We start from the raw sequence: 26922 nt of genomic DNA, 5'->3' as shown, positions 1-26922 counted from the left end.
AGAAAAAAAAAAAAAGCAGAGGAATGGCTGCTTCATTACTCATAGTATTAACTGCTACTGTATTTTTATCTTCTTTTTGCATTGTATATTGCTTTGAGGTGCAGATATGAGTAGCACTTATCCTGAAGCCTATCAGGTAAATAAGACAGATCCTTTCTTACCCTACTCAGGATAATTTTTCAGTATTAATAATCTCATTCTGAAGATATTCTTAGTGGATTCTAGTGTCAGAATTACTCTTCCCACCTACTAAAAGTCTTCCGACACAAGTCATTTTATAAGAACAATTTGACTATTCAAAGTGTTTATTAATAGTGTTAAAAGGTTTATATGCTTGATGAAGAGCTTGGAGTAGGAACCATAATAAAATGTAACCTTGTTAGAAGTAATCAAAGGAGGGTTTGAAGGTGGTGGTAAGCTTTCTATATGATTAATTACTAACGGAAGGAAACCATTAATTTTGAGAAATCATACACTAAATATGATGCTACATTTAAAGAGAATGCACTTGATGCAAACAGACTGTTATACAGCATATTTTGGCTTACACTCTTTTGACTTGCAGTATTTTGACTAAGCTTATTCAGACTGCCATGCTAATCCACTTGACAAATATTACAGATCCTCAGTACAGATACATGGTAATAGCAAGCTCTTTTGCAATACAGACCTGACACAGAAGTAGATACAGGAAATTCCGTAATTTGGCCCACTGGTTCTCAATCTTTTGGTAAAAACTTCACCTTTGCCATGTTTTTGCCCCTCTTCCACTGCAACCTTGTCCAAGCCCCACCTACAYGTTATCCTCTACTCCATGAGCCACACTGAAGCTTGACTGAGCAAGGATTGTGACATGTTACCAAAATGATGTCAATCTTTTTATTCTTTTCCCCAAACGTGTGAAAGCAGGGGGGTGGTATGGTCACTGCATTAGCAGAATGGCAGGACACTGATGATGGCCTGACACCACCCTCAGCCATTCCTGAGGCTCTCTTTCTCACTCTGTGCACTAAAGGGAGAGCAATTGCTGTGATCAGGGCAGAAAGGTGAAGAAAACATGACCAGATTCCACTGGAGCCTTAGCCTCCTCAGACTGTGATCAGGAATAAGGGACAGCCCAGCCTCACTGCCTTCTTCTGTGGAAGAAAACCAGGAAGTAAAGGTGGCAACCACTCAATCCATTTACAAGCATCACATGAAATATGCTGGAAGCAGAAAAGCAAAGCCCCTCTCAGAGTCTGATAAACACTAAGCTAATCCATCCTACTTTCCAGTTCTTCCCATTCCTGCTCCAAGTGTGTTCCGACTCCAACAAAACAGAGAGGTGTTTCTTAACTGGCAAATGGAGAAACAATCCGTGTTGTTTCCAAGTTTCTGAACTTTTGATATATGCTAGCACAATTGGAAAGAAATGCATGCAGGATAAGAAAGTGAGTGGCTGTAGGTGGACACTGTCTCCTACRGATCCCCTTTCCAGTCAAAGCCTCAGCTCTGCGCTGCCAATTGGAGAAAGAACATCACTTTTTTTTTTCATAGTGCCTTTTCTCATCGAGTTTTGTGCTGTCAAAATAACAGCCTCTATAAAAGTAGCACTTGTCTGAATATATTTAAGTGCTCATCTCCAGAGGGAAAAAAAAAGAAAAGAAAAAACCCTCATAATCTTAACATGACAAAATGGTGATAACAGTTTGTTTCATTTTACACAGCAGGTACTGTTCAATTAGAATATGCTTTTTACCACAGCACATATTTTACCATAACTGAACCTGTATAAATATTTGTAAGCATATTTACTCAATATTTTCTCTATTGTTTAGAGGTTTCTAAATTTCCAGACATTTTTATTTAAAACTCTCTTAATTAGAGACTGGTTGTCAGATAGATGTTCCTAGACTGCCRTGGAGACAGAGGGCATAACAGGAGCACAGCAACAAGCATTACCGGGAAGACTAACATTAATAGCAGAAAAATGTAGTACTTTACACAATCAGTGAGAGAAAATGGTGCATCATTGAATCCTTGGATTCATCTAACAGAAATGGAGGGCATTCACTTTTGACTCTGAAAGCCAGAATTTTGTCTAATTATTAAGAAGCTTCTGCACACTGTACTGAACACAAAGCTTTAGGAACAGCTTTTAATAACATCTTAGTAAAATAAGCATTCAAGACTAGCCTTCCATTTCTCTTACGTGCACAGAAACATCCCCATTCCTGTCATTAACTGGCAGCCTGGAAAGAACCAGTTCCAGTGCAGCAATGAAAGCCTGATTTTGTGCTTTGCAAAATGGCATACAGAATGCCAAGTACCTGCTAATATAAGAAGACATACACTACAGTTAGAAGGAAAGAAGTTTTAATCAGCTTCAAGACTCTCATAAGCAGTGGATAGTATCAGTACAGGTTATACACACCATGATTCCTTTAAATTCCCAATGACTTACAAACATCTGCATCCTCCAAGGTAAAGCGAGCACTRTCTACCATGTTTTGATGCTTTCCTTCAGTAGTAGCAGCTCAGGTTACACTTATGTATAGGTAAATAATTTTTCAAAAATCAAACACAGCCTTTCCCTATCATTGAGCTGAGCAGAATCCACACTTTGGGGTGCAGGTCAGATCTGTACAGTTACACAGTAGACAGTTAGCTGAGACACTCAGAAATTTAAATCAACAAGTTTCAGGATGCAATAAAATTTAAGAGTGACAAGACTTGTTTAGTTTTAACAAAACAAAACCTGAAAAGATTATTGTTACTGATAAGTGTATAAGAAAAGGGCCAGAGAAGGAAACAGAGTTAACTGCTGTGAATAAGAAAAGCTATGAGAACACACAGAAGAAAACTAACCATAAATAAATTTAGGGTGGATATAGGGAGGTTTCTGGCTGTGAAGCAGTGAAACTCATTAGAGCTGTGGGGTCAACATACCCATCTGTTCTTATGCTGGAGCTCAAAAATTATTATTGGAGCATCTAACACACTTCTGCAAAGATAGCCTCTGGGTCCAGTCCCTGCTGTGTCCATGCTGCTAAACAGAGATGGGCTAGGGACTGACCACCGGCAAGGCCAACTGGCACAGACTAGCTCATGTTCCTCTTAATCAGGGCTCTATCAGCCTTACACCRCACTTGGCCCAGGGTTTCCTCAAGGCTCCCCATCTCAAGAATCCCAGGGACACCACAAACTTCATTTTCTATGTTTCAGTTCAAAGTGCATAAAGAAGTGAGGACTGTGTTGCAGCCCACCAGAGTGGTATTTTTACAGCAAGAAAGAGTATGCATTACATATTCCCTGGTATGGCCTGAGGGAGGGAGGAGGGTTAAGCATACTATCTCAGCAGGCTTTCCATTACAGGCCTATACAGGATGAAGAGCACCACAGTCTCCTTATAGTCTTCTTCCCACTCTGCCTTCCAGGGCGGCCTCCGAGTGAGCCATTCACWGAGCAATAGCCAGGCTTTGTTCTGTAGAAAGCTATCTGGAGCAGTTCAAAACAGGTGGGATGTGAGCTATTATGCCTTAACATACAATCATTACATGAAACCAGGGAGTTCAGCATTCAGATCCACTCCCAGCCCTTTTCTTCTTTAGCAGTGCAGATGCACAGAACAGCTCTAGAAGAGATCTTCCAGGTTAGTGTGGTGGTACATGCACAAATACCATCAGCTTTACCTAATAAGCTACATTGCAGCTCTAGTGATGAAAAGTGCCATCATTCTCATGATAAGTTAATGGAGCAAACAGTAAGACTGTAGCATCTCTGAACATGCTAGTTAGGAAAAAAGCAGGGATAAWAAGAAAAAGCTCAATTTACACAAATGCTGTGATGATTAGCAAAAATAGAAAGGAAAACATGACAGTTTAATGAGATTTTAGCAGCAATTCTATGCATCTCTGAGTCTAGCACAATTTGTTCATGTAGAAGAATTTTTTTAAATATATACTTGTCTGGTCTGTTAGCTGTGCTATCAAGATTAATATGAACTACTAGAGTTTAAATAATCTTGGAATTACAAAACAGGTCCTTTWTTCATCACAGCAGACACTATATGTTACAAAGTTGTGATTTTTTTTAATGAGATAAAGACTAAGATTCTTAGGGGGAAAGGCAGTTGTTAGACCAATTTCTAGAGATGAACTCATCTCTGCAGGCTGTTTGGTTAGTGCATTTTTTAAAACATCACATATTAGAMAATTTTACTTGCTAAAACACTCCACATCTTTTGGAGTCAGTGTTAACAAAAAAAAAAAATATTCTCAAGTCCTTTTACGCGAAAATTCCTCACAAATCTATACTACTTTTTTAGTTTAAATTGGTCAGTTTAGATTTGAGTGTTAATTACTATATCTGTCCTAGTGTGTGCTCTACCACACACCAAAGACCACCCACAGTCATCTTAATTCCAAACTGAGATTCTACAACAAGCATAAGGATTCAGTTAAAATCAGTATTCTATTTTCAGGACTTTGTATTTATTTCACAGATTAATGCTTATTTCCTCACCCTATAAATAAAGGGCAGTCAAACCAAGCTGTACTATTATGATACCTTCATTACACATGAAACCAGTGCTTCCCTGCCTTAGAGCAGGGAAAACTCTTAAGATTTAACTCCTTAAGACTTAAAATTTGGCACTAGCTGGCCCTGGTATCAGGAACAGATCTCTTACAAGAAATAATATGAGTTTAAGAGTTAATGGAGGAAGTTTTATAACAAAATGGTAAACTTAACATGGACAAAATATCCAGGTTGTAAGAGCTCAAATATGAAACTGATGAATTATGTGCTGAATTATTGCATTATAATCTTTCACTTCAGTGCTATGAGAAAGCAGAAAATGTATTATCAAGCTCTCGGGGAACAAAGGGAACTTCAAAACTAGTGGAAGTCTAAATTCTGTATCAGACAGATTAGTAAACGTTACAAATAAAACGCACAATTCTCAGGGTTCTTGTTCAGTTTTGCAACTCTTCCCCTGCCGCTTCTGAACCCAGGCCAGGACAAGATCCAGCACAGGACGAAGAAACTCCWATTCCCCATTTTTCCAGTTCTCACAGCTCTTAACTGTGCTGGTCTCACCAGGTTCAGTAGGAACTCATGTGGAAGCACTAAGCRGAAGAAGTGAGAGTTGAAAGAGCATCCTCCCTTCCTTATCAACCCTAGCCATGGCTCTTCCCCCAAATCAGCTATCCTGGGCCACAAACAGCAGGTGTGAACTTCATTTCCACACTCAACAGGCAGCTCCCATGGTGTGAAGGATGGGGCAGCCCAGTAAGTCATCTTGTCTGCTTCCTGCAAAAAAAAAAAATCTGGAGCAGAGGTGTAACTGTACAGCCCTATTCTAATAGTTGCACCAAAATTCACACAGGATCGTTCAAAGCAGGTTTGCAGAAGACTAACCTATCCCTGCTCCAAACACAAAGATAAAACCTAAAGCAGTTCTCAGCTATATTTACTATGAAAACCTCCTTGCTCTTCACTCATTTTCTTCATTTGGCAAGTGTGAATCAAATCCATAGGCTGAAACAATGAAATTCACCCCATCTGTAGCAGGGCAGATCTACTGCACATCAGATGAGACAAAAATGGCACAGACAAGACAAAATATGATCACATACTTCAACCATAATTTAGCTCCTTTACAACATGTRTTGCCTACAACATAAGCACCAGAACTCTGGAATTTCCTACAAGCACATGCCTTTACAAGTTTGATCCCTGTATTTTAGGCCAAATTATTTGTTTTGCATCTACACCTCAGTAATTTCTGTGGAGACAAACACACAAAAGCAGCATCATTTGCATATACTGCAATTGTGTTCTAACGGATATGCTATACTTGTTAATTTTCATTATCTAATCCAAAAYGACTAACCATGTATGAACATACTTCACAAAGATAACCTTCACAGATTGACTTCATCTATTTTCAGAACTGTGATTTTTATACTGATGCACCACGTACACRCACATTAACAAAAGCAGCTGAGTGGAAGAAAGACTGATCAATGTTTTGCCAGCTGAACTCACATACACACAGACATCACAAGTCTGACCTGTCAACCACAAGAAGCCTTACCATAAGGATATTTTGTGTCTAGTCTATGTGCTGCTGTTCTTGTCCAGGGTAGTACATCATCACTGCAGCCATTAGGCATCCCATTGTATCCAATTCCAACAATCTTGTTTTCTGAATTTACAATGCAAGCACCAACCTAAATAAAATAAGATTTATACAGCACCAACAGCACGCAAAACAACAGATCAATAAGAGAGATGAGACCTGAAAAGTCAGTCCTACAAATCTCATTTAAGAGATGCAAGCTTCACCACCTTATATGAAGTCACACTGTCTGGTGAGTTGGGCAACTGTTGCATCTAACTGATGGAGCTTTAAAATAATYGTGACTGTTGCAACCCTCCCTGCTTCTCTCTGGTCATGAAATCCCAGCCAACCAACACTGTTCCTTGCCTATGAAGTGAATTAGTTCAGGGAGCAGAACTGGCACAATGGTAACCCTACTAAGCAGAAGTTTTCTCTCAGTTCTGCTCCCTGAACCAGTTTTTCCAGTAGTAGTATGAGCAGCAGCGTAAGAAAAGGGACAGAAGACAAAACAGGAATGCAGTAGTGTTAACATAGCTAGAGATAAGCTGACATGGAGCTAAAACATTCCTGTCCTCTTTTAGCAAATATGCATCAAAATACTAGACCTTTTAACTTCCACCTCTTTATTATTCCAACCCAAATTTGCTCTAGGGCCCTTCTTTTAGAATGAGGAGTGTCCTGTTTTCTGTATTTTAGATGGGTGATTTAAAAATCAATTCTACTGTTATTTCAATACAAGGGCTAACCAGCCCTTAGGTAACAAGAATTTAGCCTATATGAATAAGCTTTAAAGCAATTAAGAGTCATGATGTATAGATTTCAGCAAGTAACGGAAAGAAGACTGTTAACATGCATTTTACTCCATTGCTTTGTTGGGCTTCTCTTCCTGATTTTTTTTTTTTTTTTTTTTTCACACAAAGGAAGTCTAACAGGAGGACTGGGCCCTGGATATGACTGTGTTTCAGGAAGTGACATGTGAATCACCTCAAACTAATATTCAAATGCAATGAATATGCTCAAGAAAGAAGCAAAGAATGAGAACAGACAGTGAAGAGGTAGAGGAACAGGAAGGAGGACCCAAATTAGAAGAAAACTCATGTAACTCAGGAATAAACAAGAGGGGAGTTTTATACTGTCTTAAAGGTGATAGAAAAAAAACTTATGAGATGCAGCATCTTAAAAAATTAAAATCTAATGTTTTCTGTAATTACATCCTCCTCTAACAGTAATTATTTTTAGTAGAAAAAAAGACAAAATGTATGTGTTATTTTAACCTTTATGTGAAAAGCAGATTTACAAAACTTTGAAACTTTTAATAAGAAATTCCTGAAATCACTACATGCACATCTGATATAATACTTAATATGGGTTATGTTATGTTATTCTTGTATGCTGCTTTCTTACCTGAGAACTTGGATCCTTACTTCTTTGTGCTGACAAAAAAGCAACTGCCATAAAATATTCAGGCCATTCCAAATAATCCTCTCTTTTTTTGCAGGATATTTCATTGCCAAACCTACAGTTTATGGGAAAAAAAATCATTCATCAGCAAACAACACTTAGCAACAGATATTACAGACTGCAGTCTCTTAACATGCATTTTTTTTTTTTTTTAAGAGTAAAAGATATTTTTGTTGCTTCAAAATACACTAYAATCCAGGTCCGACTCTCAGAAAAATGTGACCATAAGAGAGAATCAGACTACTGTCAATATGAAGTAATCGGGATCAGAATTTGGCCAAAAAAAAACTATACACTCAGCAATAGTTTAACAGTAAAATGATCAGTGTGATGCATTTGTGATGTGTTTGCCATGAACCTATATGTAACTTCTCCTTTTAGGAGAAAGGCACCCAAATGAGGTTGCAGATTTCAGTTTAAGATAAGAAGGCTGAGCTATTCAAAGCAGTGAGCTACTCGAAGACAGAGTAATTTATCCTTGATAGATAATACCTTATATATTTTTAAGATTCAGATATATCATGTACTGGCATTTTTCCCAAACAACAATCTTTTTATGATGACTCTGCTAACTGCAAGCCTCTAATCTAAGCTATTTTGTACTTTTACTTAGAAGTATTCACTAGRCTTCTATTTGGAAGCTCCCCGTGTGGTCATTCATCCCTACCCGTGCAATTATTGCCATGAGTTTGCCTCTCTTACAACACTTAAAAGCAACAGTCTGAGGCTGTAAGTCATTCCGATGGCCCTGCTGAGCACTCAGGGCAAGGCAGCAATGAGGTCTGCCTGGCTACAGACTGCCATCCATCCATCCTTAGGAAGACTAAAGGGCTCTCACCAAAAATAAGCAGGTAACAAGGCCTTTAATATTGCATTTAGGAGATACAGAGAAAGGTATCTCTCCACTGAAGTTTAACCTCCTTCCTCACCATGTGATTTTAAAACAGAACAGAACAAAATGAAGCATGCATCCAAACAATGTAGAGGTTGCTATTAACAGACAGAAACAGAACTAGTCTATAGGCATACACTGCACAGCGATGATTCCTCTATTAAGCCTTTACAGTGCTCAAAACCAGGACAAAGCATCACAATAGCAGCACATTTACAACAATAATTAGCTCTTCCACCTCAAGAATCTCTCTCCTGTTTTAAATATTCACAGCTAAATTTCCTTCGAGATTCTGCCCTTTGTGTAAGCCTTCTAAAAAACAGGAGGAGGGATGGGTTCAATAATTTCCCTGTAGATAAAATGTATAGAAGTGACATGAAAAGTTGTTTCCTTTCCCATATTGAGGGTTGCACTTTGGGGAAGGGAGGGAGAAAGTGATTATCACCTTCTCTTGCCTACTTATTCTTGATGAGACTGCTTGGACAGCAGAAGACACGCAACAGGAAATTTCTGTGCTTTTCAGTTCAAAGAGAGGGCAAGCAAGACATAATTCTCTCCCTCCTCAAACATATTTAGATTAAGAGATCAAATCCAAAGAAACTTCCCCCAAAACTCATTTCTCATTACTATGCTCAAAAACCAAAATGATGACACAACCCCAACAGCTCTTCAATAATCTGTGGAACATCCTAAATGCAGTAAAGAAAACAGCCTATAAAAATAAGTGGTGCGGTACTCTTTTTCTTGTGCTCCTATTACAAGAGCTACAGCTTAAGGTACCTCAGGAAAAAAAGAGACAGAGACTGAAATAACTTCTAGCAATGTACAGCCATGCAGAACAATACCACAGGTAACTGCAAGCAGTAAGAAATCTCCTGATGCCTCTACTACCAGGCACCTTCAGAACATAAGCATACATTAGAGGACAAGTATTTTTCTTAATTATTACTTTTATAACCAAAATTACAAAAAATATATATTAGATGGTTGAAGCTGGCCCAGTTTTCATTGTGAAGTGTCAAATATCATCAACTGTCAAAGCAAACACAAAGGTCAAGTATATGATTATGAGAACCAAAACTGGCTTGAGTCATCCTAACTGAAGGACTGGGACTGTATCCTGCTAACCAGGAAGAGTGCTCAGAGAACAGGAAGTTCACAACAGAAAGAAATTAAAGACCTCTCCTTATACCTCTCCATTCCATACTAAACTTTGAGAAATTAACTGCAGTGCTAAGAACTGTGCTTCAGCTAATTTCAGTGATTATTTAAAGTATTCCTCAAAAGCACAAATTTACAAAATCCAAAAAAGAGTAGACTTCAAAAAATAATTTTAATACAGTCCAAACTAAGTGACATTCACAGTGAAGTCTTCAGAGAACCCTAACTGGAGGCATGTAGCCTCCAATGCAAGACAACATCAAATAAAACATTCTGGGAAAAGCCCTCCAAAAAAAAANCAAAAAAAAAAAAAACCCACACAACCACAGTGCTCTGAACTAACAGATCATGGGATCTCCTTTGTTAAATTATTCCCTAGCAACCCTATTTGTTCAAAAAACAACAAAAGCTACTTTTCTTGTAAATACGATATAATATGTAAGTCCCTTAGAGCACCAGCTTCACAGGAAAAGTAGATATCTGAAAATAAAATGAGCAGAAGGCTTGTATCAAGAAAAATAATATATATTAAAAAACCCTACTCAATTACCTTCACTTAACATCACTATGTTTGGCTACATAATTCCCTGAATTCAATCCACAGCAACATAGGAGTGTGAAATGGGTATAAAGYACTTAATTTCTGATTGAACAGAAGCCAGGGAGAAGTAATACTTGGCTAACAGCCAAGTAGGCTTTGAAAAATTAAGTTTTATAGATTTTAGGCAGTTGGTCATCTCCTCACCCTCATTTCTAACATGTAGAGCTCCATGAGTGAAAGTTACTCTCAGAAATATTACAGATAGGTGTAAAATATGCAAATAAAGTTTATCCTTATGGTAGTTTAAAAGAATTTACAAATTTGATCAGTACAACCATTGTAAGGGTAATTTGCTAAAAATGATTGCAATTGAAAGCCATGAAGGTAACATTGCTCAAGAAAGAAGAAAAAGATATAGCCTCAAATTCTAAAATGATTAGTAGTCTGCAGAAAAGTCTGTGTAAGTAGTATTTCAAAGGCAAACAGAAAAAAAAAAGATTCTGGAATTAAAGGATAGTGCCTCCTTCCTCAGCTCCTTTTTATCTATCTAGCCTTCAAGTAAACTAACATCTGAAAAAGCAAGAATTTCAGTTAATAAAAAGCAGTGTATCTTAATGAAAGATTTAGATGAGAAACCTAAAGTAGAATACACCATCTCAGATCTTTTCAGAAGAGAATTATGATGGTCAGTTATACAGCTATATAGTACAACTGCAGAAGCGTTAGATAGCAGACTTCCCCAAGACTTTTTTGAAGCTTCTCCTTCTGCTTTCTAATCTCTGACATCATGTGTATTGTGTTAGTTTTTTCCAATACTAAGTAGATTACTGAAGACCATCACATAGGTACTGAGATACAACCACTGCCTAGTCCTCATTGAGAAATGAGTTTTTTTTTTTTTTTTTGAAATAGAAAGTGAATCTTTCTTACAGAAACGTGGTATCCCCTGCACTGAAAATTAATTAGTTTCAACTCCTCCACGAGACAACCTAGGAAAACCGTAACTACAAACGCTTCCTAGCAATATTCAGTCCCAACTGAGCAGCACAATACTTTCCTTCATTAAATGTATTTTGCTTTCGCAGTATCACTCCTGTGTTTTAACTAACTGTTTGCATCCGTCTTCAATTGGGGGAATAATGAATTTAACAGAGTTTATGTGTTCTTTTTACTATTCCAACGATTAGAATAATAATAATAATAAAAGACTGGGAGCCTTTCGGCGGCAGCAGCTTTCCCCACCCCACCGCACCGGCTGAAGCGCCCAGGGGCCGCCAGGGTGGTCGCAGGCCCCCGCGCACCCTGCGGCGACGCTCAGGGGGCTCCGCGTTTCCTCGAAGGCAGCCGCGCGCTAACCAGCAACGGCCCAAACGGCCGCTGCCCATCCTCCCCCCTCCGCCCCGCGCTAACGGCCGCGGCGCCCCGCGCGCGCAGCCCCCCGGGCCGGGCCGGGCCGGGAGCAGCGTACCCATTATGGAGGCCGGACTCGTGGCCACTCATCCCGCCGCCGGCCGCGCCGCCGTTTGGCGCCAAAGCGGGAGCGGGCGGGGCGAGGGGCGGGCGGGGGAGGCGCTCGCCCCGCCGCCATGTCCTGCCGCTGAGGGCGGGCGCACGTTACAACCGCAACGGCTCAGGCCGTAGGCGGAGTTACTTAAATGCTCAGAGGAATGCTGCCTGCATCGGAGAGGTAAATGAGCTGGTTAAGCTAAAGGGCAGTGCTGGCATAAGAACAGATGTATATAGACGACTCTCGAATACGTTTTTGATTGGAAAGAGAGTAAGTTTCTAACTGCCAGAGGAGTGAACTTTCAAAGGAGCAGCAACTCGGCTGCTTTATCCAGCCCTATCATAAATGTTATGAAAGGGATTAAAAACAACTGTATCTGCAGTACATGAGAACTGAACTGACTGGCCCAGGAAACAACATTTCCACACCCGTGTTTCAGTTAATCTTGCAGTATTTTAAAGTTTCTTTCATCAACATTTTTGTATTCCTCAGTGTCGTTTTCTGACAGATGTTAATTCTAGCATTATGTTTTGACACAAGCGTGCAACTTCTTGCCCTAGTCAGACTCTTGAAGTAAATGTTATTTATTCAAACTTGACACTAACATATTAGAGTGCCTAAAAATCATTTTTGTTCTCTGCTTATAAAATTGCTGTGGCAAGTAAATTATGTTTTATTAATAACTCCAGCTCCTGCAAGGTTTTGAAGCTTCCTGGGATGTTCATGTAGCTAAACATACGCACAGGCCACATATATTACAAATTCCAGTGCAGAATGTGTGATGTGTTTGTTTTTTTTCTGTGAAGGGCTCTTTACCCTGGTTATCCCTATTTGGTTGCTAAGAGGGCCTGCCTTTGTTTAAAGTTTCTCAYATGAGTGCAAGTTAACTGATGTTTGCTATGCAGGGCTGTTAGACTTCAGGTAATGACTCCCCAAAATCTATCCTTGTGTGTCCAGCTCCCACTGGAGACAGTGACAAGTGTGAGGAGCTCAGGGAGAGCAGTTAATGGACAAAAGACAACGCTTGCCTTTGAAAAGTGCCCTCATAAGTGCCACATAGCCTGTATAGCTTGTGTATAGTGAAAGTACAAAAGYACACTGCAGGTATGCTGAACCATTGATCTGAGGAGAGCCATGGGACATGGCTAAAAYAATTGTTTCCTGCAGTAGGTCGAAAATCTTCCTGTTCAGGTAGGAGGACACTTCAGGCTGGTAGAAGGACAATTTTGGGAAACAGAGCACATAGTTTTATCCCAGAGGCTGGCTTTATAGTCCCATTTACCAACCATAGGCATAGTAAACTGAAAAAGTTAGTACATCAGATAATTTAGTACCCCAGCATGTGYGCGAGGAGACAGGAAAATCAGGGAATTCATTGTGCTCATAGTTATTCTTGAGGCTATGCCAAAAGACAGAGCCTACAACRATCAAAAAAGGTATGTGTTGCTAATATGTTTTTTTATTTAGACTGCTGCATCAGCTATCTTTTTTTTGAATAAATTCATAAACCACCAAGTATGAAAATGTTGTTTAATTTCACACATACTTCTATTCACTTGTAAGCCAAAAACTTGGCAAAAGCAGCCTGTTATACTTCAGCTGACAACTTCAGTCCTCAGGGTGGCAAATGCGTAGTTACTTCAGTTTTTAAGATTTGAATGATCACAATTCCATATGGAAAACAAATATTCACGCACAGTTAGTTAATGAATGAAAAAGAACAACAAAAAAAAGCAACAAAAGGAAAAGAAATTTAATGAAAGTACCATCAGTCAGGAAGGCATGAGCCTGAAGGTGAAATGAAAGGCTAGATTATGGCTGATCATGGAGAGAGTTAAAGAGCACTTATTTAATTAATCTAGACAAAAATCTAGCACAATGAAAGTTCCAAAAGTTTTCTACTATCCGTATATTTGTGTCCCCTTCAAGTATGAACTAAAATTAATAGTGCTACAATTGATCATACTAAATTCATTCTTTCTGTAGTAATTTTTCACAATTAACATTCTAAGGACAAAAAATAAAAACTATTAATCTTTAAAAAGAAGTGTTTATATGTTGGTCATAGTCAGTGAATGAAAGATACTCTGTTTCATTACCTAAAGAAAATARCATGTTTCAATAAACAGTTTCTTAGACTAAGTAATTGCTTTAATTTTCAGCCTTAAGTTTGATGTGGTTCTCTTGTTCTCATGATCTTAYTATCCAAAATGAACATTGATTAGACGTTACCACAAACCATTCCTTTCCTCTGAATTTATCATCAGCAAATATCTGTAAATCAGTCAAAACCATATTCAAAATAATCTAATCCCTATTTCACAAAAAGAACCAAACTAAGATTCTTTCTCCCTTTTGTTTCTCCCTTGCCAGAGAAAAATCAGACTGTAATATAACTGCTTACACTACTAAACAATAAGGATTTTATTTTACAGTGCAGTTTTCAAATTTTTATAAAAATGACACAAGTATATTATTTTTGAGGTGCAAAACTTAAAGTTTTTGTTATGCCTACTGAATTAATTTTCTTAATAACTTGAAACTGCTCTTAAATTTCCATCAGTTAAGTCCAGAAATGTATATACTCATTTAATTTTTCAAAGATTGTTGACCCCTTTCTTTTATCTGTTTCTTCCTYCAAAAGACCAAAACAACAACAATCAGCTGTTCTAATAAAACAAAAGTGATATATGGCCTGAATATGGAATTGAATAGAACTGTAATTACTAGATTCCTACAGTGTTGCTAAATTTTCTAGAAACCTAGCTACATTTTAGTTTTATTTTCTTCTAGTTTTTAGAATTACACTGGAAGCTTCTACGGCCAAGTTAGGACTGCTGTTACATGAATGTGCTATGAAGGAGTACTTGTTAGCTTCTTGCTTAATGCAGATATCTGGGGTAAATCATATGATTATGGATAGCTAGAAGAGTTGTTCCTGGATATGCAGGGTTGTGCTGAAGGCACTTATCTTGACTTGTTACAGGTGTCAGGCAAAGTCCAGCAGCAAAGATGTCTCTGGTGGCTGCCTGCTTTGCAAAAGCAGCCATCCCTCTATGTCTACTCTCTGAATTCCCCATCACCATTAATGTGGTCTTAGGCTGTGATCTAGAAGCATACTTGAGTCACTTCATCTGTCTCAGGACCATTCAGATCGTTGTAAAAGAACTGAAATGCTGAAACTCAAAGCTCTTCTTCAGACAGTCATGCACTCCAAGAATGGGCTGAATTTCTTTTAGCTTTGTACAAGGACAGGGCTAAAATGTCAGATATGTTCCTCTTTTATTCCACAGGAGGATGTATGTGAAGAAGCATGGTAATACCTCAGGTAGTGTTTTATAGTTTTTTGTTAATGTTTCACGTTTCTTAGGTGAAAGTCCTTAGCATGGATTATCATGAATTTACTTCATAGATGTCAGTAAATAACCTGAGCTGATCACAAATGTTTCCACTGTAAGAATGTCKAACTTTGAAAGACATGCTAACCACCTCTATAACTGCCTGTCAGGACATGCTTGTATTTTTTATCATACCAGCTATGAAATTTTCACATCTTCCATCTTTTGTCAGTTTTTGATAAAAGCAAACTAAGTTGAGTCTCAGGAAACCTCAGGTTTCAAGCCTTCTCCCCACTTCCCTGCTGTTTGCCCACAGACTGTTAACTCTTTGGCAAGTGAGATTTCTTCTCCAAACATAGCATATGTGTAAGTTGTCATTCGGAGAGTAGTATTTGCTATTTGCCTGGACATGGTATGTACATTTTGCTAGACCACACTGAAATCACTCTYAAAATTTAAGTGGAAAGTAAAAAGAAGTTGTTGATGAGGTGTTTTTTCACCCCTCTAATAGAGTGAATTATTCAAGAACTAATTACTAGATTTGGAGAGAGACAAAAAGAAATAAATATAACAATATGTCTTTATATCTGCCTTTATCTTAACATCTGGTTCTTATCTGTCTTTCAGAGAAGCAGTGCTATCTAATAGGATAATTTTCATAGTTAGAGAAGGAAATTCATTATTAGGCAAGTCTCATCTTTGCAGTATTTTTCCAAACAGGAATTTCTACTTAAGTTAAACTGTTCCATCTACACTTGCTTACACACTTGASACCCTATTAAATACAAATGCAACCCCTGGTAGTAGTCTGTGATTTTCCATTTCTGTAGTTAATTTAATCAAGAATTTGAATTTATGACTTCCTCACTGATTATGTGAGGTTTGTTGCAATGATCTGTGAACAAAGTGCTACTGATGCAACCCCCTTGCTGTGAAAACCTAAACGGGGTTAGCTGCAGCTTGTTAGTAAACCAGCCCAGAAATAGACTGCAATAAACTGTTTGATTTATATAATGTAGCATTTTGAATAGGGAGCATAAGCATTTCAGAATTGCTACAGAAGTTTAACTTCAGTATGTAAGTTTTTATACTGGAACTATCTATTAATATTAAATAATATTTAATATTTAATATTAAATTTTGGAACTATCTATTAATAAAGATGGTAAGAAATGCAGCTAAACTAGCCTTTGATCAAAACCATGTAGGACAAGTAGCAAAACCTATTTAATAATTATGGTATTTTGGTACAGGCTGAATGAAGCCTGTTGTAAATCCAGTATTTTCAAACCCAGGTGCCAAAATTCAGGACATGGAAATCTTCGTGCCTACATTTTTACAGATTTGTAACCAATGCTAAATGTCAAAATGCCAAATGTTTAATGCCAAAAACTTTTACTGCAGTCAATAAAACTTAGCATGGTCAGCATCTCTGACAGAATCCAGCCAATATTAAGGTATTTCTACAATTTTCAAGACTGAATTGAAACCTGGTCTCTTTATTCTTAGGCTTCTGCCTGCTTACATATTCCTTACCTTTTATGACATCTCTTCCTTGAAAACTAGGATCAAGACCTGGATTTAAGCTGTCTTCCTTTTCTCCAAGTCTGACTGCTATTTTAAATATCTCATTCTCTGTCTTCCAGACTCAGAATTTCTGCAGTTCACTAATTCTCTAAATCCAGTTCCTGACCTTAGTGATAGTAGTTAGAGTTTTCTTCAAGAGCTATCTTTTATCTGCCACTTTATTCTCAGTCAGGTCACAAATGAGCATAAAAATAGTACTATTTAAAATAGTGTTCCATTTTTAATGTAACAGCTTATATTATAGTTTTCATCTCACCTAAAGTTTTTAGTTGATACACTGTGATTTTTCCTTAATTTTGACCAGTTTCTTGCTTTAGTTATACTGACCATTCCAGTTAGAGGCAAATACTCTCTTCACACTGTCCTAATCCTCTTGTCAGTACTTTGGCATCAGTGTATTCTCCTGCTATATTTGTTCTTTCTATATGTTATTTGCTGATGATTTCTCTCTCTCTCTYTTTTTTTTATGTTTAAWTCTATGTCTCTACCAGTCCTTGACTTGTTAAACTCCTTGTTCCATATAAATCCATACTTGCCCTTGCAAGCCAAATTCCTCATTTTATGTAAGCCASCTCTATTAACAGGACAAAGACAAGTGCTAGGAAAAATAGATAATATTGCACATGTTCTCTTTTTATATTTCCAGTGAGAARTAGAAATCTCAAGTGTCTTGCTAAATTGTCTTTTGGAAAGTCAACCGAGACTTACATTCTTATTTCCAAGTCGTCTGGCAACTGATGTTTTCTTTCAAAATATTAATTACCTTCTTTGCCCACCCATAATAGTCATGATCATAATTATTTTGTAATCAGGAGTGAAAATTTTGATTTTCTGCTTTCAGTATAAAATTTCATTTTCTTGGCATTCTGCTTCTGTACTCAACCTGCCCACATACCTCAMAGCTTTATTTCTTCTGTTGCCTTCCCCTTGTTTTTCAAGGCTATTTCTGATATCTAAGAAAATTAGTTTCCATTTCCTTCTCTTTCACTTTACTATGATTTTCCTATCATGATTCAGTGTCTTTTTACATTATTTCCATGACCTTCATCTAAATCCCCAAATCTGTTATGGTGCTGGTGCATTAGCTTATAGGAACTCTCACTGGACAGTAACATGACTTATAATCACTGCATCGAACACATTATGAAGAAAGAGGCCTTAACTTATCTCTAGMCTTAACTTATCTCTTCCATGTCATATAAGGAATCTTGAACATGTGTATCTCTTCATATCTGAGCAAGTGGTTTGCTCTTCATAGTCATTTTACTCTTGATATAAATTCCTTTTATATTTGTCTCCTTTGCCTCAGTGGAGTTCCCTCCAAATTTCTTCTTGTTCATTTCAAATTATTCTTCATTTATGCTAAACTTTAGATTTCTTCTATAGACAGTTCTCTTAKTCTTATGTACTGTTTATGTACTATTTCCTGTCATTTTTCTTAGCTATATCTTCAGATTTCATTATTACGGTATAATAATACTTAAATCTTCATATAAGAGCAGCTATACAAAATCCTTTGTGTAAAGCCCATCTTTAGCTTTAGCACTGGAAAGTTTAAAGTAAAAGTGCTRAATTCATTCTATGATGAGGAACAAATTATCCTTTCAGCTAACCTGTGGACTGGGGTAAAAATAAATAATAATAAAAAAAAAATCAGGATTCTCAAATATGCCTCTTTAGCTTGCAAAATTAAACTAAGAGAAACACTATTGCTGTAATCACCCTCTTATTTGTTTTGTAGCTCACTCAGCAGGATAAAATCTCTTTGACCTACTTGCCAAGTTTGTGAATACTCCCATTTCCCCAAATGCCCATTACCACCAAAGGTGTTTCCCTTCCTTAGTAGTAACTAGTCCCCTTCTAGGATATAGCGGCAAGAAAACTTTAAAACAGAAGATGACAGAGAGCTTTCATTTTGTAACATGTCCTGAGCATTAGCTTGGCAGTAGGGCAGAGGGGGCTTGGGTGCCACTATCAGATTAGATGCAACCTCTTTTATCATCTCTTCCTACTCAAAATGTTGTTGTTTCCTAAACTCACTGAGCTAATTATGGAGGAGCAGCTAGGGGCCATGCTTCTCTAAGTGCTTGGAACTATCATAGGAAATACATTTGACATCCCAACTTTGAAGAAACAAGAACTCTCTGCTGCCCCTATATATGTGAGGGGGGAAATATAATCACTAGTAAGTCTATTTTATTTCAGAGTTGGCATTGTGATTCCTTCTCAAGATTTCGTGGGACTTTTCCATTATGAGATTCTGGTTTTAGTTGTCTACATCAGACAAACATTGTTCAGGATGAAATAACCCAGACTGGATATTTGACTCTGTTAAGATTATCTTTCAGATTGTATTCRTATTTATTTAATATTATTGTATGTTTAAAACCATTATAAATAAAAACAATACACATTCACATTAGGAAGGCATCAACTCAGACAGCAAAGACAGCATGTGCTCGAAGAATTCCTGCATGGAGCCACAGCAGCTTTGTGCTATAGAAAACAGATGATTGGGTAAAGAAGACAAAGAGCAGGATGTGATCTTTGAAGCTGGAGTCATTAAGAAATTCAAAGATAGATGGCCTATATATTGCAGTAAGAGTAAGAGATTAGTAAGATATTTTCAATTCTGTGCCTCAGAATATGACCGAATAGCATTAGGGTTATATGTACTGAAAAAAAATTATCTTTTGAGAACAGCCTCTAGACCAGCAGAGGAAGATGAGTTAAAATAACAGCTGTACTTTATTTCTTCAAAACTGAGGAAGCAAAGGGGATTGAAATGTGATATTCTCCCTTTACAGGAAAGTAAACTAAGATGCTCCCCATTACTTTGCAAAGGTTCAGCAGATCCTATAGGGACAGTAACAAGGAAGACACCAGATCTCGGCATTTGGATACCTGTCCTAAGAGGTGAGCATCTTTCCACAGGAGACTAATGTCTTACACAAGCAAAATAAGAAATAGTTCAAAAATTTGTAAGAATTTTATGAGGTTTACACTTGTTARTATAACTTTTATGATATAATTGAATTATAATAAACAAATGGAAAATGYTTCCATGCAAAAGATCTATTAARTTGGTCTTAACAATTTTTAATGGAATAGAAAAGCGAAGGGTCTCTTTGGGGGCTTTTCTGTGGATTATTTTGTTTAAGCATTTTGTGTTAGGCATTTCTTCAGGATACTGAGCAGTGCTTCAGATGGTCTGCAGTATGAGAAYCTGAAGTTATCTAGCACAATGGAATCAATATTGAGCAATATTTTCTTCCTGAAAGAAATTCAGTCTGACAGAAAAGAGTAAGAGCAGTATAAGAAAAACAAGACTCTGGCTAAAAACTGGATACAGAAATTCCCTGTAAAGCAGTACAAATTAGTTGATGTCACTAGAGCAAGAAAACCATAGTGACAGAATAAAATGTTATCCAGGTTCCAGAATATTTTATTATCACCACCTTAGGTCACTAAGCTTCACAAGCTATATTCATCAACTTTGATAGCAGTGTATATACTCACAGTTGAAGCTAGAAGGTGCAATGCTTTTATGTACTAAAGATTTACATTAAGACACCTGGGTTCAAACTCAGCTTTTGACAAAAACAAAATGGGTTTGTTGGTCTCAGCCTGCTCTCTAGTGGACAATTGCACATAAACTCAGTCCTTGGAAGAATCCCAAGAATTAGATGTGTTGGCTAAGACACATGGTGAAATTCATATTTTCTGAACAACATTATTAAGAATAAAAAGAAATGGATATCTATGTTTTCTGTGCTATTCTGAAACACTGTAAGAGGAGACRTTTCCATCAGCATCTCTTACATACTATATTCAGTCCTTGTTATCAGGATTTGAAAGGATACAACAGAACTGGAAACAATCCAATTGACAGCAGCAACGCGATTAGATGCTTCCATGTTAGGGGAGAATGAAGGTAAGATGACATAATCCCATAATGGAGGAATATAACATTCATGACTAGGTAAAGTAGTTGTCCTTACTTACCATTTTTCATAATACAGGACACTGAGACACAAGAAGTTGACAAACATAAAATGATAAAAGGAAATCTTTTCTCAATACATAATTAACGTATGAGCTTGTTTCTGAAAGAAAAGTTAGAGACGTGAGCTAAATAGGACTTTAAAAGATTCAGCTTTTATATCAAATATAAGAGTTATGTTAGATAGTATTTAAATATGTAAGTGGTATAATCTCTCAAGACTCAAGATACAACAAACATATATAAATTCCCTAGAGCTTGGAATGAAACTATACCACTGATGTTTTGTTTCATAACTGCCCCTTACAATGGTTACATTCACTTCAACAGGCAGGCAGTAGAATGCTGGAATTTGTATAGTGTCTGGTATTTTCTGTGCCTCCAAACTAAATTCCTTAGTGACTCATTTGCAGAAATCAAGTGCAAAAAGTTGTCAGGAACTCTGACCTCATTTCTGGTTATTTTTATTTATATCACTTAACCTCTTATAAGTCAGGAGAATAATACTTATTGATATTCAAGCATTTACAATTACAGTCATATRCCAACTACAGAAGCAAAGTAAATATTTTATCCAGTTAAAGTCTTTTAAAAACTTTTTTTWAAGATTAAAAATTAATGTTATTTATTGTTAACTTATAATTGAGCATTTACGTCTTAACACTGACATTTTTTTTTCAATATGCAGTCTATGCTGAACATTCCATCATTTTTCATTATGTCATTACCTCACTTACTGAAAGGAATGTTTGAGCACTTCTACCATTTACAAGTTTACATTTCAAGTTCAAAATTCATTTAAGATTCTTTTTTTTTTTTATCCAAATGCAATTCACCTCATGGACTGGCTGCTATTTACCATTTTAGAATACTATATTTATGGATTTTACATGGTCAGAAAACAAAAGCAGTCTTTTGAATTAATGAAATTATTCTTACTTTGAATTTAGAGAATGATCATTTTTCACAAGAAACCAGTTTTACCTTCAGTTTTGCAAGGAAATGCAACTTCAGATGGATTTGAAAGGACAATTTATCAATTATTAACTTCCATTGCTCTCGCAGTTACAGATTATACTACTAGTTGCCGAAGTCTTTATTTCAGTAGTGTTTTCATTGTTACCATTTCTGATTATTTTATTTCCAGTCTTACGATAGTTGATATTTTACTTAGAGCTTGAGCTAGAAAATACTAATGAGAAGTAAGCTATCATTTACAGAAAACATTTTTTGTAGACTTTATAGTTACAAAATGTTCACTTAGTTCACTAAGTGAATCTGACAGCCCCTAAAAATCACAAGGCAAATAAAATAAATTCTTAATTTATTATTAATTAAATGTTGCAATATTGGGAAGAGAGCTGACTCATAATTGCTGAGCATTTGAAGATGACAGTATGCTTCCATGAGKAAATTTTTACTGCAAAATTATGTATTTATGGAGTAGTTTGACGTGTAATTTCCTTCTAAATTAAAAAAAATGTTAAATAGGATGTTTTGTCAAGCATGATGCAAAGGACTCATACAACTTCAAAAGAATGTGAATTATGCATTTAAGTTCAGACTTGTGGTGTGAACTGAGATAATTACCAAGAAAATATCAGCTTTTGCAGTCAATAAAAGACATTGCRTAGAGTTTGTCAATTTTTCTGAGCTGACAAATGAAAGATGATATCTGCTGAAATGAATTACAATTTGTATGAGAAGTACTATGGTGCCTAAGAGCTAATGTTGTTATTCTCAAAGCCTGAAGCTGTAAGGAATATTAATAAAGCTATTTATATTTAACTAGTTGTAGTATATTAGGTACTCAGTAAAAATAGTATATCAGGTACTCAGTAAAAAAAGAGGCTTCATGGTGGAAGTAGTCTTCTGTTTCCAAGTGCACTGAACAGCTTTCTAAAAATGATTTTCTGCTCTATTTTCCTAATAATTCAACAGCAATTGGACGAGGAAAACCCTGTCACAAGTACCRATTGCAGGTACAGAATTTCTGTTGTACTCATGACTGCCTGCTGGCAAATACTAATGCATAAAACAAAAATGAGTAAGATGTACTATAGCTCAAAATGGTGCTAGACATGGGATATAGCARTTGTACTGGTAAGGGAGAAATCTCAGGTGTAATAGTGCTGCCCCACTCTTAGAGGGCAAATGAATAAAAAGTAGTAGAGTTTATGCTATGCTTGCATAAACTTAATTTTGATTTATGATCCTGTAAAAGAGCTTCTAATTCTTTATCTTCTGCAGAGCAGAGATACATGCATGTTAGAAGAAGGGCATACTGCAACCATGGCAATATGTATTCCAGGGATGTAAAGCACTGAATAACAGCCCAGAATCAGTCAGAGATGATCAAATCCTTTTGTCTCCCTGTCAGGGGGCTGCAGGAGCAGGGCTGCTCTGTAAAGGAGGGTGAGCAGGACTAAGGACAGCCACAGTGCAGGTCAGTCAGTGGCCTCACCAACAGGGCACAGTACCATGGTGCCAGAGGTAAGCGAGCAGAGCCAGGGTGCCAGCAATAGGCCCTATCGACAGTCCAGTGAGCATCAGGGAAAGACAAGATAATCAGTCAGGTCAGGTCCARGAAATCAGAGAGCAACCCAGGAATGAGCCTATGCACAGGTACACCCCCAGCGTAGGTCCTGTTGTCCCAGCCTGAGCTGAATTGGCGCCCCTAGTCAGAGAGTGGGAGCCCCAGGAAAGGCTCATCAGGGTGTCTAGTGCCTATTAGTGCACCCAGGGCCCTGATACTAACTTCTGTGAGAGCCCACTGTGACAAGCTTCTCTCTTTGATTCTAAATTCAGAATATAGGAAAATGAGTTAATCTTCTTTCTTTCTTTTTTTTTTATTGTTGATAATATTTTCTTGACATATTGGTACTTAGGACCCAAACTTCCAATTTTCTTACTAGTTGCTGTCACTTGGGAAAGTGCCATAATATGGAAGAAAGTTATAACTTTCGGATTTCAGCTTGCAGCTGAATATTTTCAGCTTTTTCTCAGCTTTTTTTCAAAAGGCTTCTGAACCTTGATACAGAAAAATGTATGTAGCAAAGATCCTTAGAAATCTGGAAAAGCACCCTAACAAGAAGAATTCCAGTCTATTATTATTTTTAACCTTCAGAATTCTGAAGCCACAGTCATTGATTTTGAGTGTCATAACTGAACTCCCTTAGCCATGATACAGATTCGCTGWCAAGATGGCCAGTTCCCCTAACCAAAGTGTAGTACACTTTGGATAAGTAGGCCATTGTCCTGGACAACACACCTTCCCACTAGCCTGACTGGAATTTGAGGTACCTGAGGCATGCCAGGTCTCTTATGTGACATTGGTGACAGACCTGCATCTTACTTTTGCACAATCTCTTAGTCATTCATTGTAATTCTGCAAAGAGGTCTGGTACTGAGCCATTCCCTTGGCTTCTGCTGACCCCATGTATGGAAGACTCATGAAGAGCTCTATCATGAAGAGTTGCCCCTTTCACCTTAGCAGGGAAGCCAGAGACCCACCCTACCATCAATAGCCTTGTTGTCCAAAGGATCACTCTGACTGCCATTAATTCCAGACTTGCATCAGWGATGACTGTTTAGTCCCCACTGCCATGGTCCCAGAATGGCAGGAAGATAGCCACACAAACAGAATTAGGGACGACTGTTCTCCAAAACTTACAGTGATACAAGAGAGAGACACACTGGGCAGCTGAATGAATTATCCATAAGAACAGAAGAAAAAAAGGAAGTCAGGTGAGAGCCTGGAAAGTCTTAGAAAAATRCACACACATTTCCCTGTATTTTCCTTTCTCTTTTCTTCATAGTCACAACTCTGAGGAACTGTACCAGGAATCTCTTTCAACTACACGTAGACTTAGATCATAGTCAAGGAACAGTCATAGTCTTATGTCCTGGCACTTCTTCCCTACAGTTTTATTTTAATTCAAAAAGAATAACCATATAAGATAGTGGAAGTTTGTTAAAAAGAAACTAAAAGGGGCAGCTAAGAGTCTCAACTCTGTACAGTCACCAAGGAACTATTTAAGAATATATGCTGACTCTTAAGAAAGACTTTAGAAGGTGCAAAAGGAAGCTGGTGCAACTACAGGGTAAGTGAGATTGTTAGAAGCAAAAATACATCTTTGAACATGCTGAAGTCATGTTCAAATGACGCAAGAAGAAAGTCACAAACTCTGGCAGGTTAAATGTGAAAACATAATAAGGCAGGCCAAAAAGCACCAGAAGAATAACTAACAAAAGGAATGAAAACTAATAATCCTTTTCTCTGCAAAACACCTCAGGAGCAGGAAATTTGCCAGACTCTGTAAGACCAGTTGGTTTTCAGGGCATAAAAGAGTACTCAGAGAAGACAAGGTCATTGCAGAGAAGCTAAATGAACTCTTTGTATTGGTTTTCACTGTGGAAGAAACTGGGAAGATTCCAAAACTAGAACCTGTGTTGGCAGGGGACCCATCAGAAGATCAGTCTGAAACTGAAATTACTGTAGAAGAGATATGGAATAAATAGATAAAGTGAGGATCACCAAGATTGTATGGTATTCACTCCAAACTTCTAAAGGAACTCAAGRWTGAAAGAGTTGAATTACTCACAGCAGGGTGTAACCTATTGCTTAAAATTGCCTTGCTTCTGGAAGGAAGCAAATACRACATCAAATATTTAAAAAGATCCCAGAGAAAATCCAGGGAACYGTAGGAATGTAAGTTTAATGTGTATTGGACAAACGAATTGAAACAATAATAAGGAACAGAATTAGAGGACACCTGGATAGATTTTGATTTATTTGGGAAGAATTTACATTCTGTAGAGGAATGTACTGCCTTACGATTCTGATAAAAGTCCTTAAAAGGAGTCAAAAAGGATATGGATAATAATGGGGTGATGAGGTTGATACAGTCTACTCCAATTTCCAAAACCTTGAGTTCAAGTTAGGCTTAGGGTTTGCTAAACTAGAATGTCTACAGGGTGGTGAGACAGATAGTAGAAAATAGATCACCCAGGAAGTGCAGGGCAGGCATCTGGGGGTTTTATAGGGAGAACATTATGCAAAGGGAATGTGTTCAGCCTCGGCTTGGCATCAGCCTTTGGACAAGACTGAGGAAAAGTAGTTGGGAAGAGTGTGGTTCTAGTTCCCAGATGGAGGAAAAGGCCTAGAAAAGCAGAGGAGTCCTCTCACTGGGAAACTGAGACAGTATTCACTGTATTTTTATTTTAAGTGCATTCACTTAAAATTACTTACTAGCCCAGTAAGCAGGATTTTGTCAGTACTAGTAAAAGGCCAGAGACTTGCTAGTGACCTGACAGTGTATTGTCTCAGGAGTTGTCTGGGCTTGTCTTGACTTGATCTGATTTTAGTTTACTTTATCACTGTATAACAATCATCAAGTTGTCAAGCTTGGTTGAGCTTGGTTCTGTGGCTATCATATGTGGTATTGTGGCCTAACAACATTAAGCAGTCACTGCTTAACACTACCGCTTTACACTGAAAGGTGCTACAGGAGCCTGGGAGGAAGCCTGGGAGGCAACTTTCAGATTTTAGCTGGGAAGCAATGAGAAGGAAGCAGACTGTAGTAAGAAAACCTAAGCACACCCCAAGACCAAGGAGGAAGTAGTCCCCACCATGAACATCCTGCTTCTCCCAGTGGAAGCAGGACTCAGGAAGCCAATGACTTGTAACATACCCCTCTTCTGATGCAGTCTTTTTGAGGAAAGTGGAAGTTGTTGACCTTAGGACCCAGTGGGACATGGAGAAGGTGAACATAGCACCAGAGAATCTAAGCAGACACAAAGAAGTTTATGACCAATAATTTTAATTGTATTGTTTATGTATTCTTTCTGTATTAATGAGTTAATTTGGACGATTAGGCTGTTAAAACATTAATGACGCTGGTGTCTGTCTTCAACAAAATTCAGAAAAAGTAGTTGGAAAGAATGTCCTCTTGTTTCCACATGGAAGAAAATGTCTGGAAAAGCAGGAAAGACCTATCACTTGTAATTTCTGAGACAGTATTTGTTTTTGAACCTAGTTTCCAACTAGGCTAGGCTTAAGGTTTGTTTATATACAATGCCAGCAGGGATGGTGGGACTGAGTAAGTAAATAAGCAAGTGGAATTTTGGGGGCCGTGGAGGGAAGGCGTTAGGAGATTTTTCAGGGAGCACATCAGGCTAGGGTATCCTGAACCTAACTAAATGGGGCATAAAAAGTAAGCTTCTTGCAGGAATAAATAGTTGGTTAAGATAAGTTCTTATCTTTTGATAAGAAAGAAGCATCAGTAAATGCTCATTGTTCCTAGTGGAGGGTTTCACAGTGCAGA

General features: G+C 37.6%; 1 protein-coding gene across 1 annotated transcript in view; it reads right to left on the bottom strand.

Moving 5' to 3' along the window:
* DCTD (dCMP deaminase) overlaps positions 1 to 11684 on the bottom strand; it is a 19747-nt gene extending 8063 nt beyond the window's left edge. The window contains exons 1-3 of the mRNA XM_085311385.1: positions 11630 to 11684; positions 7511 to 7622; positions 6080 to 6215 (exon numbers count right to left, since the gene is read on the bottom strand). Coding sequence (XP_085167511.1) covers positions 6080 to 6215; positions 7511 to 7622; positions 11630 to 11661 — 280 coding nt within the window. The 5' untranslated portion in view covers positions 11662 to 11684. The remainder of the gene's footprint in view (positions 1 to 6079; positions 6216 to 7510; positions 7623 to 11629) is intronic.
* Between the last annotated feature and the right edge of the window lie 15238 nt (positions 11685 to 26922).

Source organism: Rhea americana, unplaced genomic scaffold (genome assembly GCF_003343005.1).
Source record: "Rhea americana isolate MKP2758 unplaced genomic scaffold, rheAme1 scaffold_34, whole genome shotgun sequence".
Lineage (NCBI taxonomy): Eukaryota > Metazoa > Chordata > Aves > Rheiformes > Rheidae > Rhea > Rhea americana.
Note: the sequence above shows the minus strand (reverse complement) of the source record. Positions and strands in the feature narration are given on the sequence as shown.